Genomic DNA, 16,149 nt, shown 5'->3' with positions numbered 1-16,149 from the left:
CCAAAAGGTCCAGACGAACCGGGACCAATGGCCCACGTGGCCCGGCCGGCCCCCTGGGCTCACGAACCGGGACCAATGCCCACATTGGTCCCGGTTCTACACTGAACCGGGACTAATGGGCTGAGCCGACCTGGACCATAGCCCTGTTTTCTACTAATGATTGTGAATACGTTGTCTAAACTCAGCTGCAGTCATGATTTCTTTCTCTCCCTAGCAACGACCCACCTATCATGGTCCCTGTATATAGACATTCTGATGCAAAACTAGACGTGTATATAAAGGAATCATTTTAGACCATTGTCTATATGAATATATAGACATCCAAATATACACATGCTATTGGAGATGCTCTTACAAACTCAACCACAAGTTTCCCTAAATAAATACTGACCACAAGTTCATAAGCAAGAGCAAGAGGTAGTTGATTCTCAAAAACAAAAAAGCAAAAGGTACTTGGCCTTTCAATGATGATTGGACAGCGCCGTCGTGGTCTCAAATCTAGAAGCCCCAACCAGGGAACCACCACCTCCACCTTATTCATCGAAAGCGCCATCCATAGTGATTTTGAGAAGGTCTCCAGTTGGCTTCCGCTCTGGGCAAAGCGCCGACAGAATATGCATATCTTAGGCAGGAGCTTGAGGGCCCACATATTGCACCGGTTGGAGGATTCCACTCTTGTCAGATGCCCTACAGTAGAGGAGATCTGCTGCTATGTAGCCAATTCAGAGATCTTCAGGCACAGCTTATGTGCACCTTGATTTGATGTGATTAACGTTAATTACCTGCAAAGATCGGATCGGTCGGTTAATGAGATGACAAACTCCGCATGAAGTGTCTTCTTACCATCTATCCACCACAGAATCAAAAAAAAAAAAAATCTTGTTCCTGTACACCAGTCATCAGGAACACAAGGATAGTTTCAGTTTATCCTGGAGGCTTCAAGCTGACACCAGAGGCCTGCTGCTACAAAGAGCCGTGACATCAAGAGTCGAAATTCAGAAATGCTGCTGCAGTGCTGCATTGGACTGGAGCATATGCACAACATTACATATATCATGGTAAGACTAGAAGCAAGACAAACATGGAAGATGAAGGGCATTGCTTATTTATTAGGCTCTTTTAAGCTTCCTACATGAACAAAAAATGTAAGCAAAGATGGCATATCCCTAGTCCTCTGTAGCACTTTTTGTTCAGAAAATTAAATTCCTAACAAAACAATGGAACATTACAATCCAAGCACAGCTTGCTGATATTCTGCTAACAACTATTTCTATTTGAAACACGACACAAGTAAATCGTTTTTTTTTTCCGATCCATTGGCAGTAAAGAAAAATGATGATTTCAAACATTATATCAGTAGCAGAATTTGAAATATTACATCGCTAGCAGACAAGGGACCATTTACTAAATAAATTTCAATAAAGATGCTTATCTTCCCTTGGCTGCAAACAGAATATTTAAATTTAAGCTATACGATACCATTGATCATGTCTATCACTACATGATCATCTTCGCTTAAAAACTATGTGGAATTGACTGAATAGCAGAAACTAGTACAGACAACAGAAAGTTCAGCGCAAATTTGGGTAACTAATCGCAGAGAAATAACCATGTTCACTCCATAATGAATGTGAGATCCTGCCCAACAGTGAAGAACATAAATTTGGTTCCACGTAAGAATGGCACTAACATGGAGGAAAGAAGGCATTTTCATTTCACTAAAATATGAAAGGGACTGAATATATGACGTGCAAATTTGGAGGCTGGAGGCTGAATATATACTAGGAATACAAGGATAGTTTCAGTTTTGCCTTGGATGCTTGAGGCTGAAACCGGAACCTTGCTGCTACAGAGAGTCAATACAGCCACTTGCTGCTCAAGTGTTATATGACGTCAAAAATCAAAATTCAGAAACAACGCTGCAAAGCTGCACTGGACTGGACAGAGCGTATGTGCATCATTACAGACATCATATAATAAAAGGGATGTCTCACCAGTAAACTATGTGAAAGACTGCCATGGGAAGTGTACAACATTGCTTATTGCACGCTATTTGAACCTACCTACATGAATAAATAGTTAAATACCCACAAGCAAACATAATTTCTTGAAAGATTCTTGGTATTTATCCCACTTGACAATGGCACTGCCATAGAGGGGAAGGCGCACTGACCAACTCAGAAGTTAAACTGAACCTATGGCCAACTGTTAAGTGACCCTGGCATGCTGACCTGTGCTGCTGTTACCTAATAAACTGACCCCTTCGTCCAACAGAAAAATGATCCCAGGTTTTACTGACTAGACATCCAACATTACAGGCATCCTAGTATAACTAGAAGCTCATGGTCTACTGGAGCAACTTTATGTTCAGAAAACTAACAAAACAATAAACATTATGATCCAAGGATAGCTTGGCAATGTTCCGCTAACAACATTATGATCAGAGGAAGCGACATGTACTCATCAAAAGTGTTTCACTAACACATAGCAATAAATATTTTAATTCCAAACCATTAGCAGTAAAGAGAAATGATTCGCGGTGTTACATCATCAACAGAATTTCACACATTATATTGCTAGCATACAAGTGGCCCTTACTAAATCACTGCCTATAAGATGCTTAAAGTTTCCCATGGCTGCAACTAGAAGATAAAAATTAAGTTGCATGATGGTGCTCAAGAGAAGTTTAAGCGGCATGGTAATCCTTGTTCATGTCTTCACATAATGATCATAGTACCTTCTAACTTCATTCAAGTCACCAGAGAAAGTTTCCTGAACACCAGAGACAAGCTAACAACAGGATTACAGTAAGACCAGGATAGCTCCAGTTTGTCTTGCAAGGTTGGAAGACGGAACCGTAGCCCAGCAACTACGCAGAGCCATGTGCAACATTACAGGTATCTTAGTAAAACAAGGAGCAAAACTAGCATGGAAAGTGAACGGCGTTGCTTAATTAAGACTGTTTTAAGCTATACCTACCTGAGCAAAAGGCACAAGCAAAGATAGCATATTGCTAATTTCCTGGAGCACTTAAAAAACCTAACAATATCATGAACATTACAATCCAACCACAGCTCGCTAATAGAAGATATAAAGTTAACCTGCATGATAACCATTGATCATGTCTTTTACTAAATGGTCATAGTACATTCGCTCAAACACTACGCAAAGTTGACCGAATACATAGAGGTAGCAGTTGTCCAAATACATACATATGCACAAACCAGTACGGAGATAAGAAAGTTCAGTGCAAAGTCAGATAACTAATCACAGAGAAATAGACCAAGTTCATTCCACGATGAACCACGGTTTCTCCAAACATAAAAGCATGGATACATCAGTCAGAGAGCCCAATTCAAGCAGACATACCAAGCCCGCTATCACATAGCATGAGAAACTGATGATGCTTGTCAAAGATCCACTCCTTAAGGCACCAACAGTCTCATATTGATGTCAAATGTGCAATGACTGTAACTCTGCATACAGCGGCACATATGGCATATATGGCGGCTCGTGAACTTCAAGACCAGAGATCAGTTTGACTTGTCTGCTATCCATATTATAGCACGTGAATGTGGCATCCCAACTAGTAGTGAAAAATATCATGTTGCATTCTGGATGAATCGCAATCCAATCAAAGTCCCGATCAAGGCGGAAATCTACCCATTCAAGTAGAGGTGCTTCAATTATGTATGAAGTTTTGACGCTATGCTTCAATACCCATTCTCTGCTTTGATAGTTCTCGAGAACATAAACTACTACGATGGTAAAACCATCTTCATCTCTCTGAAAATTGGCATAATGCAGGCGGCCCTGTGACCACTGAATAAAACCATCAAACAGACCATCAGGGACACCGAAGTTCATCCATGTTTCCCCCTCCGTGTCCACCACAGCTAGACAAGGGGACGACCCGCGACAATCGGCTTCAAAATGTAGATAGCCGTTAAGGAAGACAGATGCAAACCGATGGTCAATGAGCCTGATTTGTGCGTTCCCTTTCTTTTCCTTATAAACCCATCCTCCGGTTTCAGACGAATATACTGCCACTCCGACAATGTCAGGATCCCAATAAAACTCCTGCTCATTTACCAACTCAAACACATAGAAATGCGAAGACACCGCAGGATCGTAGCCCAAACGTGTGGTGGCCACCTCGCTGGCGGCCTTGCCGGAGTTCGGCAACACGACCCACTTCTCCGTGGCAGGATTACACACGATATAGCGGAACCCATCACCCTGGGCGGAGACATCGTACCCGCGGCAGAGTAGGAGGCCGCTGCAGCAGTCCAATATATCGACGCGCCGATGGTTGGGCATGAAGGTGCAAGAGGTGTCGAACGGAGGGGAGCGTCTCCCCGGGAAATCGGTGAAATGGACAGGGGATTTCAGAAGCCAGTCGCCGGTGATGGCGCTGCCGTAGAAGAAGCCGGCCGGTGTCTGGGGGAGCTTCTTGCGGTGTTCGGGGTGGTCGATGAGGGTCAGCCAGTGGTTGGAGACGCACTTGAAGCGGCAGAGCGACTTGGCCGGGACGCGCGAGAGGATCTCGACGAGGAGGTCGTCGGTGAGTCTCTCGACCGCCGTCCTGCCGTCGCTGTGGGGAGAAGGGGAAGACCTGCGGAAAACACAAATGGGGATCACGGCCTGGATCGGTGAAGGAGGGGGGAAGGCCTAGATCCGGCTGATTCGCGTACCGGAGACGAGATGAAGCTCGGCCTTCCGCGGGGACGGACATGGCGGCGGCGGCAGAAAAACGGCGGCGACGCCGTCGAGCAGGGCAGAGGGATGTGGGGGAGTGAAACCTAGGTAGGAGGATCCCACTCGACGGGAGTGTGACTTGTTCTCTCTGCGTCAACGGATTGGGCCGTCGAGAGTCAGTAAATGGGCTCAACCGTGTGGTAACGGATACAAAATAGGGCCAACGGACTGAATTGGATGAATAGGGCCCACGGATACAAAAGGAAGACATTTACATTCGATTTTTACTCTAAAATCTCACATTTGATTTTTCTAATAGGAAGAATTACTAAGGCTGCTTCTTGGAAAATTCTGCACGACGATTTTGAAATTCGAGGATTAATTAGAAGAAAAGGTGGGATAGACAAATAATTTGCTTCCACTTGAGAATGACATGGAGGAAATAAGACATCTTCATTTCAACTCATTTCTGTAAAAGAAAATGTGAAGAGGTTGAGCAAGTTGTTTTTCGCTTTTTCAAACAATCTATTAGCACACAATCGATAATCACTCACTCATACTCCATTATCTCCAATTCGAGCTACAAGTTCAGATCCATGGTGAGGGGATCGGGGAGGGAGAGAGAAGAGCTTAGCTATTACAACACGGAAGAAATGGAATATCCTGCCAGCCAATCGCCAACTACTCACTCCCTAGCTGCTGGGTTAAGTACACGGTTCACATGGGCCCACTCCAGGCTAGTCAGCCGAGCCGGTAGGCGAGGTTGTCTTCTGGGCCGGCCCAGTTCTTGTACTTGTTTGCTTGGAGACGCTGCTTCTTGGTCATTGTTGCTGACAATCCCTCCCCTGTTAGAAATGGCTTGCCCCCAAGCCGGTGCTCTGGGAAACTTTTGCTTGAGATTCACCTTGTCTTCCCAAGTTGCCATCTCCGCAGGTGTATCGCTCCATTTCACCAACACTTGCACCAGAGAAGTAGAGCCACGATGCACCACACGCTGTTGCAGCACCTGTTCCGGAATTTGAAACTGTGTATCTGGGGAGGGAAGTTGAGGTAATACCTTTTGTGCTGAGCCGAGTACTTTTCGCAGCAGAGAAACATGGAACACCGGGTGTACACGGCTGGTGGCCGGCAATGCAAGCCGATACGCCACTTCGCCAATGCGCTCAACAACTTCAAAAGGGCCATAGAACTTGAACGCCAACTTGTGATTTGCTCTTGGAGCGACAGAGGACTGCAGGTATGGTTGCAGCTTCAGAAATACAGAGTCACCAACCGCAAACACTCGCTCAGATCGATGCTTGTCTGCCTGGGTTTTCATATGCTGTTGAGCATGCAGCAGGTGTTGGCGAACTGACCCGAGAATCACCTGACGATCCTCTAGCCAGTGTTGAAGATCACTTGACTATACAATATCATCAGCGGTCAATCCAAAATGACGTGGTTCATGCCCATAAATGATCTCAAAAGGGGTCTTGCCTGTTGCCGAGTGCCAGTTCGTGTTATACCAATATTCGCACAGTGAAATCCATTTAGCCCATCAAGACGGGTGAGCACTGACGAAACATCGTAGGAAACATTCCACCTGCTGGTTAACTCGCTCTGTCTGTCCATCTGTTTGGGGGTGACGCGCTGTACTCATACGCAAGAGAACTCCAGCTTTTTGAAAAAGCTCCTTCCAGAACTGACTGGTAAAGATACGATCTCGGTCAGAGACAATTGAGCGAGGCATCCCGTGCAATCGATAGACTGTATTGAGGAATGCTTTCGCCACTGTAACTGCTGTAAACGGGTGATGCAATGGCACAAAATGGCCGTACTTGGACAATTTGTCAATGATCACCATCAAGCAGTTGAACTGTCCAGAAACTGGTAGGCCTTCGACAAAGTCCATAGTCACCATCTCCCAAGGCAACCCAGGAACAGGTAAAGGTTGCAGTAGCCCGGGATAGGGCACCCGTTCAGGTTTTGCTTGCTGGCAAACGAGGCAATTTTTGACAAACTGTTTAATGAAACTGCGCATATCTTGCCAACGGAACAGTTGCCTGACTCGCTTATAAGTGACTGGGAATCCTGAATGCCCGCCAATTGGACTGTCATTGAAAGCGCTCACAATTGTCTGCTGAAGCTTCAGATCTGCCCCCACCCAAATGCACTTGTCCACTCTGAGTATTCCAGCCTTCGGGGAAAATTTGTTGTCAGATTTACTAGAAGAAGACAATTTATGTAACATATCAGTGCAAAACTTGTTTTGCGAGTAGCTGTGTATGATATCATCAAGCCATGCTGGCTAAGCAGTTGTTATAGGAAAAAGTTCAGGCATGGTTTCAGCCAGAGTATGGGGTTTTCTGGACAGTGAATCTGCAGCATTATTCTCCACTCCCTTCTTATAGACAATGCTATATTGAAGGCCCAATAATTTAGTCAGAGCCTTCTGCTGCCATTTCGTGTGTAATCATTGTTCAGATAAACTGGCCAGACTATGCTGATCTGTTCTGATAACAAACTCAGACAGCTGCAGGTATTGGCGCCAGTGCTCTACAGCCAGTAAAATCGCCAAGTATTCCTTCTCATAAACTGATAGAGCTTGATTTCTTGGGCCCAAAGCCTTGCTCACATAATGTAACGCCCTCGATGCGGCTATAGCTCCCACGTGTCGAGGCACGACTTAGAGACATAACCGCATTGAAAGCAATGTCGCAAGTCAGGCAATCATTACAACATCCCATGTAATACATAATAAAAGGGGGAGATAACATAGTTGGCTTACACTCGCCACGTCACATCAGAGTACATAAATAACATCCATCAAACAAACACTCATGGCCCGACTACGGCGCCAAAATGGAAAAGAACCCAACATGCGACAAGGCCCTGAATTGAACCCCAACTAGGCACCACTACTGATCATCGGGAAAGGAAACATAATAACGCTGAGAGTCCTCATCGAACTCCCACTTGAGCTCGTACTCGTCACCTGGAGCGAAATCACCTGGACCTGCATCTGAAATTATAGTATCTGTGAGCCACAGGGACTCAGCAATCTCGCACCCTCGCGATCAAGACTATTTAAGCTTATAGGAATGGATATGGCAAATATATGTGGAGTTGCAGCAAGCGACTAGCATATATGGTGGCTACCTTATACGCAAAAGAGAGCGAGAAGAGGGGGCAAAGCGCGAGCGAGAATCTAGAGGAACAACCTGCGCAAGCATTACTCCAACACCGTGTCCACTTCCCGGACTCCGCCGAGGAGAGGCCATCACGGCAACTCACTCAGTTGATTCATTTTAATTAATTAAGGTTTAAGTTATCTACAACCGGATATTAACAAATTCCCATCCGCCCATAACCGCGGGCACGGCTTTCGAAAGTTCAATCCCTGCAGGGGGTCCCAACTTAGCCCATGACAAGCTCTCACGGTCAACGAAGGAATAGACCTCCACCCGAGACACACTGATCAGACTCGGTAACCCGGTACAACAAGACAATTCGACAGGTTAAAACAAGACCAGCAACACCGCCCGAATGTGCCGACAAATCCCGATAGGAGCTGCACATATCTCTTTCTCAGGGCACACTCAGATTGTCTTAGGTACGGGTAGGCCAGCCCAGAGTTGCCCCTGGTGGCCACCGGTAGCTGACAGGTGGACCAACACTCAGAGGAGCACTGGCCCGGGGGGGGGGGGGTTAAAATAAGATGACCCTTGAGTCTGCAGAACCCAAGGGAAAGAAAAGGGCTAGGTGGCAAATGGTAAAACCAAGGTTGGGCATTGCTGGAAAAGCTTTAATCAAGGCGAAATATCAAGGGTTTCCCATTATAACCCAACCGCGTAAGGAACGCAAAATCCGGGAACATAACACCGATATGACGGAAACTAGGGCGGCAAGAGTGGAACAAAACACTAGGCGAGAGGCCGAGCCTTCCACCCTTTACCAAGTATATAGATGCATTAAGATAACATAGCAATATAGTGATATCCCAACAAGTAAATAAATGTTCCAACAAGGAACGGCTCCAATCTTCACCTGCAACTAACAACGCTATATGAAGGGCTGAGCAAAGCGGTAACATAGCCAAACAAAGGTTTGCTAGGACAAAGTGGGTTAGAGGTTCGAACATGGCAATTGGGAGGCTGACAAGCAAAAGGTAGGCATCGTAGCATTGGCATAGCAAGAGCGAGCAAACTAGCATAGCAAAGATAGTAGTGATTTCGAGGGTATGATCATCTTGCCTGCACAGTTGTCAGAGTTGACTGGATCCTCACAAGCAAACTCAACGGGCTCCTCGGTAGCTAACTCGTCTCCCGGCTCTACCCAAACAAGACAAACAAGCAACAAGGATCCAATCAACCACGTGCAAGACCAAGCAAAAATGATGAAATGATGATATGCTATGCGGGATGCAAAATGCAAGATATGACAGGAAACGCATGAACCTGGCCTCAACTTGGAGTTCCAAGGGTGACACTGGATAGAGGGGATGAAATCGCTTGAAAACGATATAAAGATCATAGGAATCGGAGCTACGGTTTGGAAATGGCGAGCGTTTTACGAAACGAACCGATCTGCGATATACAGCAAGTAGGCTCCTAAATGCAACGAAACGAACATGCTACAGCCACCAAACATGAAAACAAAATACATGGCAGTGATGCCCACAAGATGCTTAACAAATCACTAGCACTGAGCTACAGGCAAATTCATCCATTAAGAGGTTCAAACAAGCATGGCAAAAACGCAAACGCAAAACAGATTCCAGACTTAGTGAAATTAACACTAGCCTGAAATTTCAGATCACGAAGCCCTCTTCGGAGCAGCAAAACAACATGATACATGACCTGAACATGACAAGTAAGAACATGGCATGGAGCTACTCAACAAGCTTAACAAAACACCCAAAGTGACCTGGGGCCAAAAGGGTTCACAAAATACTCTACCGAGCTCACGAACATAGCTCGAACACAATCAGTTTTCAGACTTAGTGAAAACTGGGACATGCAGAAATTTAATTCACGAAGGCATGTAAACGAGCTCGATGCACTCACTACGGTGCAAGTCATGGCAAAGCAAGCATATATCCAGCAAGAAGACACAATATGCTAGCTACACATGGCAAGAACAATGGTATAGCATGCATGGATCACTAGCAATAGCACCGGCAAAATCGCAAACGAGTTGACGACCTGCCCAGATTAACAACGAAGCAAAAGTTGAGCTCGATCGAGTCAACCCAGAGCACTCCACATATGCAAACAAAGACATGGATCACTAGGAAACAAGCTGGACATATAGCATCATGAACTAAAATATCCTAGACTTAGTGAAAATCACTAAGTCCCTGAAATCAGCAATCTCAGGTGCCTCTCTTTGCAAGCTTGCACAAGACAACCCACACACCCTAAAAATGCATGGGTGGCACCTCTGGAAAGAAGACAAAATGCTTAACAATTCATCCCAAAGGAGCACAGGCATATCATGCACGGATTAAACATGGCAAAAATGACAAAAGTGCATGATGAACTAACGGATCTGCAATTTAACTCACGAAGCCTCCTTCTAACAGCATTTTGGGAAACGAGATGACCTCAAATGCAAATGATGCAATGGAATGAAATGATGTACATGTCGAGGCGAAGATTTTGATATATCATACACCCAAATCGGAGCTACGGATGCCAAGTTACGGGTCCTCGAACAGAGCAACTTGGATCAAATTTCCAGGACTTAGACAAAAAATCGGGGTTAGGGTTTACTGTTCACGCGACCGGATCTGGATCGGGCGAGGCTCTCAGAGCCCGAGGATCGCCGGGGCCTCGCCGGCTTGAGGCCCGTGGTGGCCGGCGGCGAGGGAGGAGGCGGTGGCCGGCGACGTGAGGAGGAGGCGGTGGCCGGGGGCGACGGCGCCCGGGCGGCGGGCGGCGAGGTGCCCGCGGCGGCAGCGGCGGCCGGCCGGGGAGAAGACGGCGGCGGGGCGCGGGACAAGGCGCGGCGGCGGATCGGGCCGCGGGGGCCCCGCACGGGCCTAGCGGGCCCGCGGGCGGCGACGAACTGGGGACCGGGCGGCGGCCACTAGGAGGCCGACACGTGGCGGCGGACGGGGAGGCCGGACATGTCCGTCGGCGGCGGGAGGAGTTGGATCTCTTTTTTTTTCGGAGGAGGACGGGGAGGAATCTGAGATCTGAATGGGGGGGTGTTTAAATAGGCATAAGTGGAGCTAGGAGAGTCCAAATGAGGTGCGGTTTTCGCCCACGCGATCGTGATCGAACGCTCTAGGACATGGAGCAGAGTTTGGTGGGTTTTGGGCCAAATTTGGGGGGTGTTGGGCTGCAACACACACGAGGCCTTTCGGTACCTCGGTTAACCGTTGAAGTATCAAACGAAGTCCAAATGACCCGAAACTTGACAGGCGGTCTACCGGTAGTAAACCAAGGCCGCATGGCAAGTCTCGGTCCAATCCGGAAATGTTTAATCCCCACACATGAAAGAAAGCTAGAAATGACCACCGGAGGAGAATGAAGCGCCGGAATGCAAAACGGACAACGGGGAAAATGCTCGAATGCATGAGATGAACACGTATGCAAATGCAATGCACATGATGACATGATATGAGATGCATAAAAACGAAAACAACACACGGAGACAAAGACCCGAACCCGAGAAATAAATATAACTTAACGCCGGAAACGGCAAGAGTTGGAGTACAAATAGGGAAAGTTACATCTGGGGCGTTACAACACTCGACCACTACGAAAAGATCTCGTCCCGAGATCTAGGACTGAAAGAACTCCGGGTACTCAGAACGGAGGTGATCCTCGCGTTCCCAGGTAGCTTCACGGTCGGAATGGTGAGACCACTTGACTTTGAGAAATTTGATTGACTTGTTGTGAGTCTTGCGTTCAGTCTCTTCAAGAATAGCAACTGGGTGCTCACGATAAGAGAGATCTTCTTGGAGCTCAATGTCCTCGAAGTTTACGGTGCGGTCAGGAGTCTTGAAGCACTTTCGAAGCTGAGAGACATGGAACACATCATGAACATTTGAAAAGTTTGAAGGAAGCTCAAGTTGATAGGCGAGGTCGCCTCTCTTGCTGACAATCTTGAAAGGTCCCACGTATCTAGGGGCAAGCTTCCCTTTGATACCGAAGCGACGAGTACCTTTCATGGGAGAGACGCGGAGGTAAACAAGATCTCCGATCTCGAAAGCCAAATCACGGTGCTTACTATCATAGTAGCTCTTCTAGCGGGATTGGGCTGCTTTGAGGTTATCACGAATGACTTTGCACATTTCTTCTGCTTCTGTGATTAAGTCATTACCCAGCAGCTGACGTTCACCGGTTTCAGACCAGTTGAGAGGGGTACGGCACTTCCTGCCATACAGAATTTCAAATGGGGCCTTGCCCGAACTTGCTTGAAAACTGTTGTTATAGGAGAATTCAGCATAAGGAAGACAATCCTCCCACTTCATGCCGAAGGAGATCACACAAGCCCTGAGCATATCTTCAAGAATCTGGTTGACACGCTCGACTTGACCACTTGTTTGAGGATGGAAAGCAGTGCTGAAGCGGATGTTTGTGCCCATGGCCTTCTGAAAAGAATCCCAAAACTTGGAGGTAAAGATGCTGCCACGGTCTGAAGAGATCACTTGAGGAATACCGTGCAGAGAGACAATGCGAGAGGTATAGAGTTCCGCCAATTGAGCTGCAGTGATCGACTCTTTGATAGGCAGAAAGTGAGCCACTTTGGTGAGCTTGTCGATGACAACAAATATAGCATCATTGCCACGCTTGGACTTTGGAAACCCAGTCATGAAGTCCATTTCAATGTGGTCAAACTTTCATTCTGGAATGGCAAGAGGTTGGAGGAGACCAGCTGGCCTTTGGTGTTCTGCCTTCACTCTTCTGCAGACATCACATTCATTCACGAATTGAGCGATCTCGCGCTTCATTCGAGTCCACCAATAAGCTTGCTTAAGGTCCTGATACATCTTCGTACTCCCAGGGTGGATGGAGAGGAGAGAATTGTGAGCCTCGTTCATGATCACTTTACGAAGTTTTCCTTTGGGCACAACAATACGATCCTCGAAGAAGAGAGTGTCCTTGTCATCAAGGCGGTAGCACTTGTACTTGGACTGACTCTTGGCAATCCCAATCTTCACCTTTTTCACCATAGCATCAAGAAGCTGGGCTTGGCGAATCTGGTCTTCTAAGGTAGGAGAGACTTGAAGGTTGGCGAGGAAACCTTGAGGAACAACTTGCAGATTAAGCTTGCGGAAAGCTTCACAAAGCTCGGTTGATAAGGCTTTGAGAATCAGACTGTTGCAGTAGGCCTTTCTGCTCAAAGCATCAACAATCACATTGGCCTTGCCTGGAGTATACTCAATACTCGGATTATACTCTTGAATCATTTCGACCCATCGAGTTTGCCTTAGGTTGAGATTAGGCTGAGTGAAGATGTACTTGAGACTCTTGTGATCAGTGAAAATGTCCACTTTTCTTCCCAATAGAAGATGTCTCCAAGTCAAAAGAGCATGCACAACTGCCGCCAACTCGAGGTCATGAGTGGGGTAATTCTTCTCATTAGGCTTCAACTGGTGAGATGTATAAGCAACAACTTTCTTCTCTTGCATCAAAACTGCGCCAAGACCTTGGAGAGAGGCATCACAAAAGACCTCGTACGGCTTGGATTCATCAGGTGGAGTCAGAACTGGAGCAGTGATCAACTTCTCTTTCAAAGTGTTGAAAGCAATATCACACTCTGGAGACCAAACGTACTTGACATGCTCCTGAAGAAGATTAGAGAGAGGCTTCGCGATCTTGGAAAAGTTCTCAACGAATCTTCGGCAATAGCTTGCGAGACCGAGAAAACTGCGGAGTTGCTTCACGTTCTGAGGAGGTTCCCAATTCACAATTGCGGATACCTTCTCGGGATTCACGGAAATGCCCTTGGCAGAGATGATATGACCAAGATAAAGAACCTCATCGAGCCAAAATTCACACTTGGAGAACTTGGCGTAGAACTGATGTTCCCTGAGCTTATCGAGAACCAAACGCAAGTGCTTGGCATGATCTTCCTTGTTCTTCGAGAAAACCAGAATGTCATCGAGATAGACCAAAGCGAAGCCATTGGTGTAGGCGTTGAAGATGAAATTCATCATGCGAGAGAACGTCGGAGGAGCGTTGGCGAGGCCAAAAGACATGACAGTGTATTCATATGAACCAAAGCTTGTTCTGAATGCTGTCTTGGGAATATCTTCTTCACGAATGCGAATCTGGTGATAACCCATACGGAGATCAAGCTTGGAGAATACTTGGGCACCTTTGAGTTGTTCGAACAGCTCATTGATGTTGGGAAGTGGGTATTTGTTCTTGATGGTCTTCTTGTTCACTGGACGGTAATCAACACAAAGTCGACTCGATCCATCCTTCTTCTTCACAAAAAGAACACCACAACCCCACGGAGAAGTACTAGGCCGAATGAGACCCAATCTTTCTTGCTCATCGAGTTGTTTCTTCAGCTCCTTCAACTCTTCGGGGCCGAGCTTGTAGGGACGTTTGCACACAGGTTCCGTGCCAGGCTCAAGTTCAATAACGAATTCGACTGGCCGGTGCGGAGGCATTCCTGGGAGCTCTTCTGGAAAGACGTCTTGATATTCGCAAACGACAGGAATTTGCGAGATGGCATCCAATTCACCCTTCTCATTGAGAGAAAACAGACGGATAGTATTATCCCGAGAGGCAAAGATAATTACGTCCTCAGACGAATGAGTCAATTGGATCTGCCTGGCTGCACAATCAAGATGTGCCTTGTGCTTAGAAAGCCAATCCATCCCGAGAATAAGATCAATATCCGAGTCACCAAGAACCGTTGGAGAAGATAGAAACTTGTAGTCACCCAAAGTAATAGTAACATCCGGAGCAATGGAGTTAGCCTGCATGCGCTTACCGGGAGAGACAACTGCTAAAGGACTAGGCAAAATTTGCAAAGGCAACCCATGCTTAGATGAAAACGGTCTCGAGATGAAACAATGTGATGCACCCGTGTCAAAAAGAACATTTGCAGGAATATCATTAACAGGAAGGTTACCCATGATCACATCTGACGAGTCCTCTGCCTGAGCTACATTCATCAAATTGACCTTGGCATGCTTGGGGTTATGCTTGACCACAGCTGTACTTGCCGATCTCACAGGAGGAGGAGGAAGACGCCTCTGGTTGAAACACTTGTTGGCATAGTGACCCTTCTGTTGGCACTTGTTGCACGTGACCTCTGAAAGCGGACGGTGATACGGAGCACTCGATCTTGGAGGTTGAGACGAAGTCTTGTTCTGAAAGCCTGGGTTGGGTGGGTGGGAAGAACCACTGCCACCTTTGCTCTTCTGCTGATACGGCTGACGGAACGGAGGAGGAGGAAGCCAGAACTTCTGCTGCTTGGCCACTTGAGTAGAGGAAGAAGGAGTAACATCTCTGACTCGCTTCCTGGACGCATCACACCTCAACTGAGCAGCCTCTTGCTTCAGTGCCATGTTGTAGAACTCATCGTATCTCAAAGGCTCAAAGAGAACAAGAGAGAGCTGAATATCTTCTCTGAGACCACCCCTGAACTGATATATCATGCTCTTCTCATCAGGCACATCCTGCTTGGCAAAGCGGGCAAGCTTCTGGAACAATTTGTTGTAGTCATAGACAGACAAAGAACCTTGCTTCAGATTGCGGAATTCCTCACGCTTGCTTTCAACCACGCTCTGCGGAATGTGATGAGCTCGGAAATCTCGACGGAAATCATCCCAAGTGATAACACGTCCACCTCTGGAATCCTTATACTGCTGGAACCATTCTGCAGCTTGATCTTTGAGTTGGAAGGAAGCGAACTTGACAAAGTCCTCAGGCCTGACGTTGCTGCACTCGAAATGCTTACACAGATCCACAAGCCAATCGTCAGCATCGGTTGCCTCAACACAATTACTGAAAGTCTTTGGCCCGTTAGCAAGGAACTGGTTGAGTGTAGTAAAGTGACTCTGGTTGCTGCCTTGATTCCCTTGATTGTCTTGATTGCGCTCTTGGAGAATTTGCATGATCAGCTGAGTGTTTGCATTGGTTGCGGCCATCACAGCTTGCCATGCCTCTGGAGGAGGTGGAGGCGGTGGCGGATCTTGATTCTGGTTCTGACTGGTGCTCTTAGCGGGAGCCATCCTGAAGAGGTTGACCACCGTTAGCACATAGACAGATAAATGAAGCTGAAACCAACGGAATGAAAATTGCAACATAAAGTCTTCACATCCGAACAAAATGAACGAATGCATTTCTCTTGAAGTGGTCACATATTCCTAAATTGCGAAGCCACGAAGAATCAGGTAGAAGGGGTACATCAACGGGGGATGGAATCAACATATGACGTCGAAGCAAAACGAAAGCCACAACTCGAAATAAAACCAAGGGTTGGCTTGCGGAATAAGCC

At 46.8% G+C, this 16,149-nt stretch overlaps 1 protein-coding gene across 1 annotated transcript; it reads right to left on the bottom strand.

The window, feature by feature from the left end:
- Positions 1 to 272: 272 nt before the first annotated feature.
- Positions 273 to 4,844, bottom strand: LOC125528238 (F-box protein At5g07610). Its single transcript, XM_048692733.2, has 2 exons — positions 4,695 to 4,844; positions 273 to 4,615 (listed from the first exon to the last, which is right to left on the bottom strand). The coding sequence occupies exons 1-2, from the start codon at positions 4,733 to 4,735 to the stop codon at positions 3,454 to 3,456; spliced, it is 1,203 nt and encodes a 400-aa protein (XP_048548690.2). The 5' UTR covers positions 4,736 to 4,844; the 3' UTR covers positions 273 to 3,453.
- Positions 4,845 to 16,149: the final 11,305 nt, after the last annotated feature.

The sequence above is a fragment of the Triticum urartu genome, chromosome 7A (genome assembly GCF_056163025.1).
Source record: "Triticum urartu cultivar PI428250 chromosome 7A, HENAU_Tu73, whole genome shotgun sequence".
Taxonomy (NCBI): Eukaryota; Viridiplantae; Streptophyta; class Magnoliopsida; order Poales; family Poaceae; genus Triticum; species Triticum urartu.
The sequence above is the reverse complement of the archived record's forward strand: the minus strand, read 5'-3'. Positions and strand labels throughout refer to the sequence as shown.

Excerpts from the sequence above, each read along its gene's own strand:
- LOC125528238 (XM_048692733.2), bottom strand. The coding sequence starts at position 4,735 with ATGTCCGTCCCCGCGGAAGGCCGAGCTTCATCTCGTCTCCG. Across the intron at positions 4,616-4,694 it reads CGAGCTTCATCTCGTCTCCG|GTCTTCCCCTTCTCCCCACA; the intron begins GTACGCGAATCA and ends TGTTTTCCGCAG.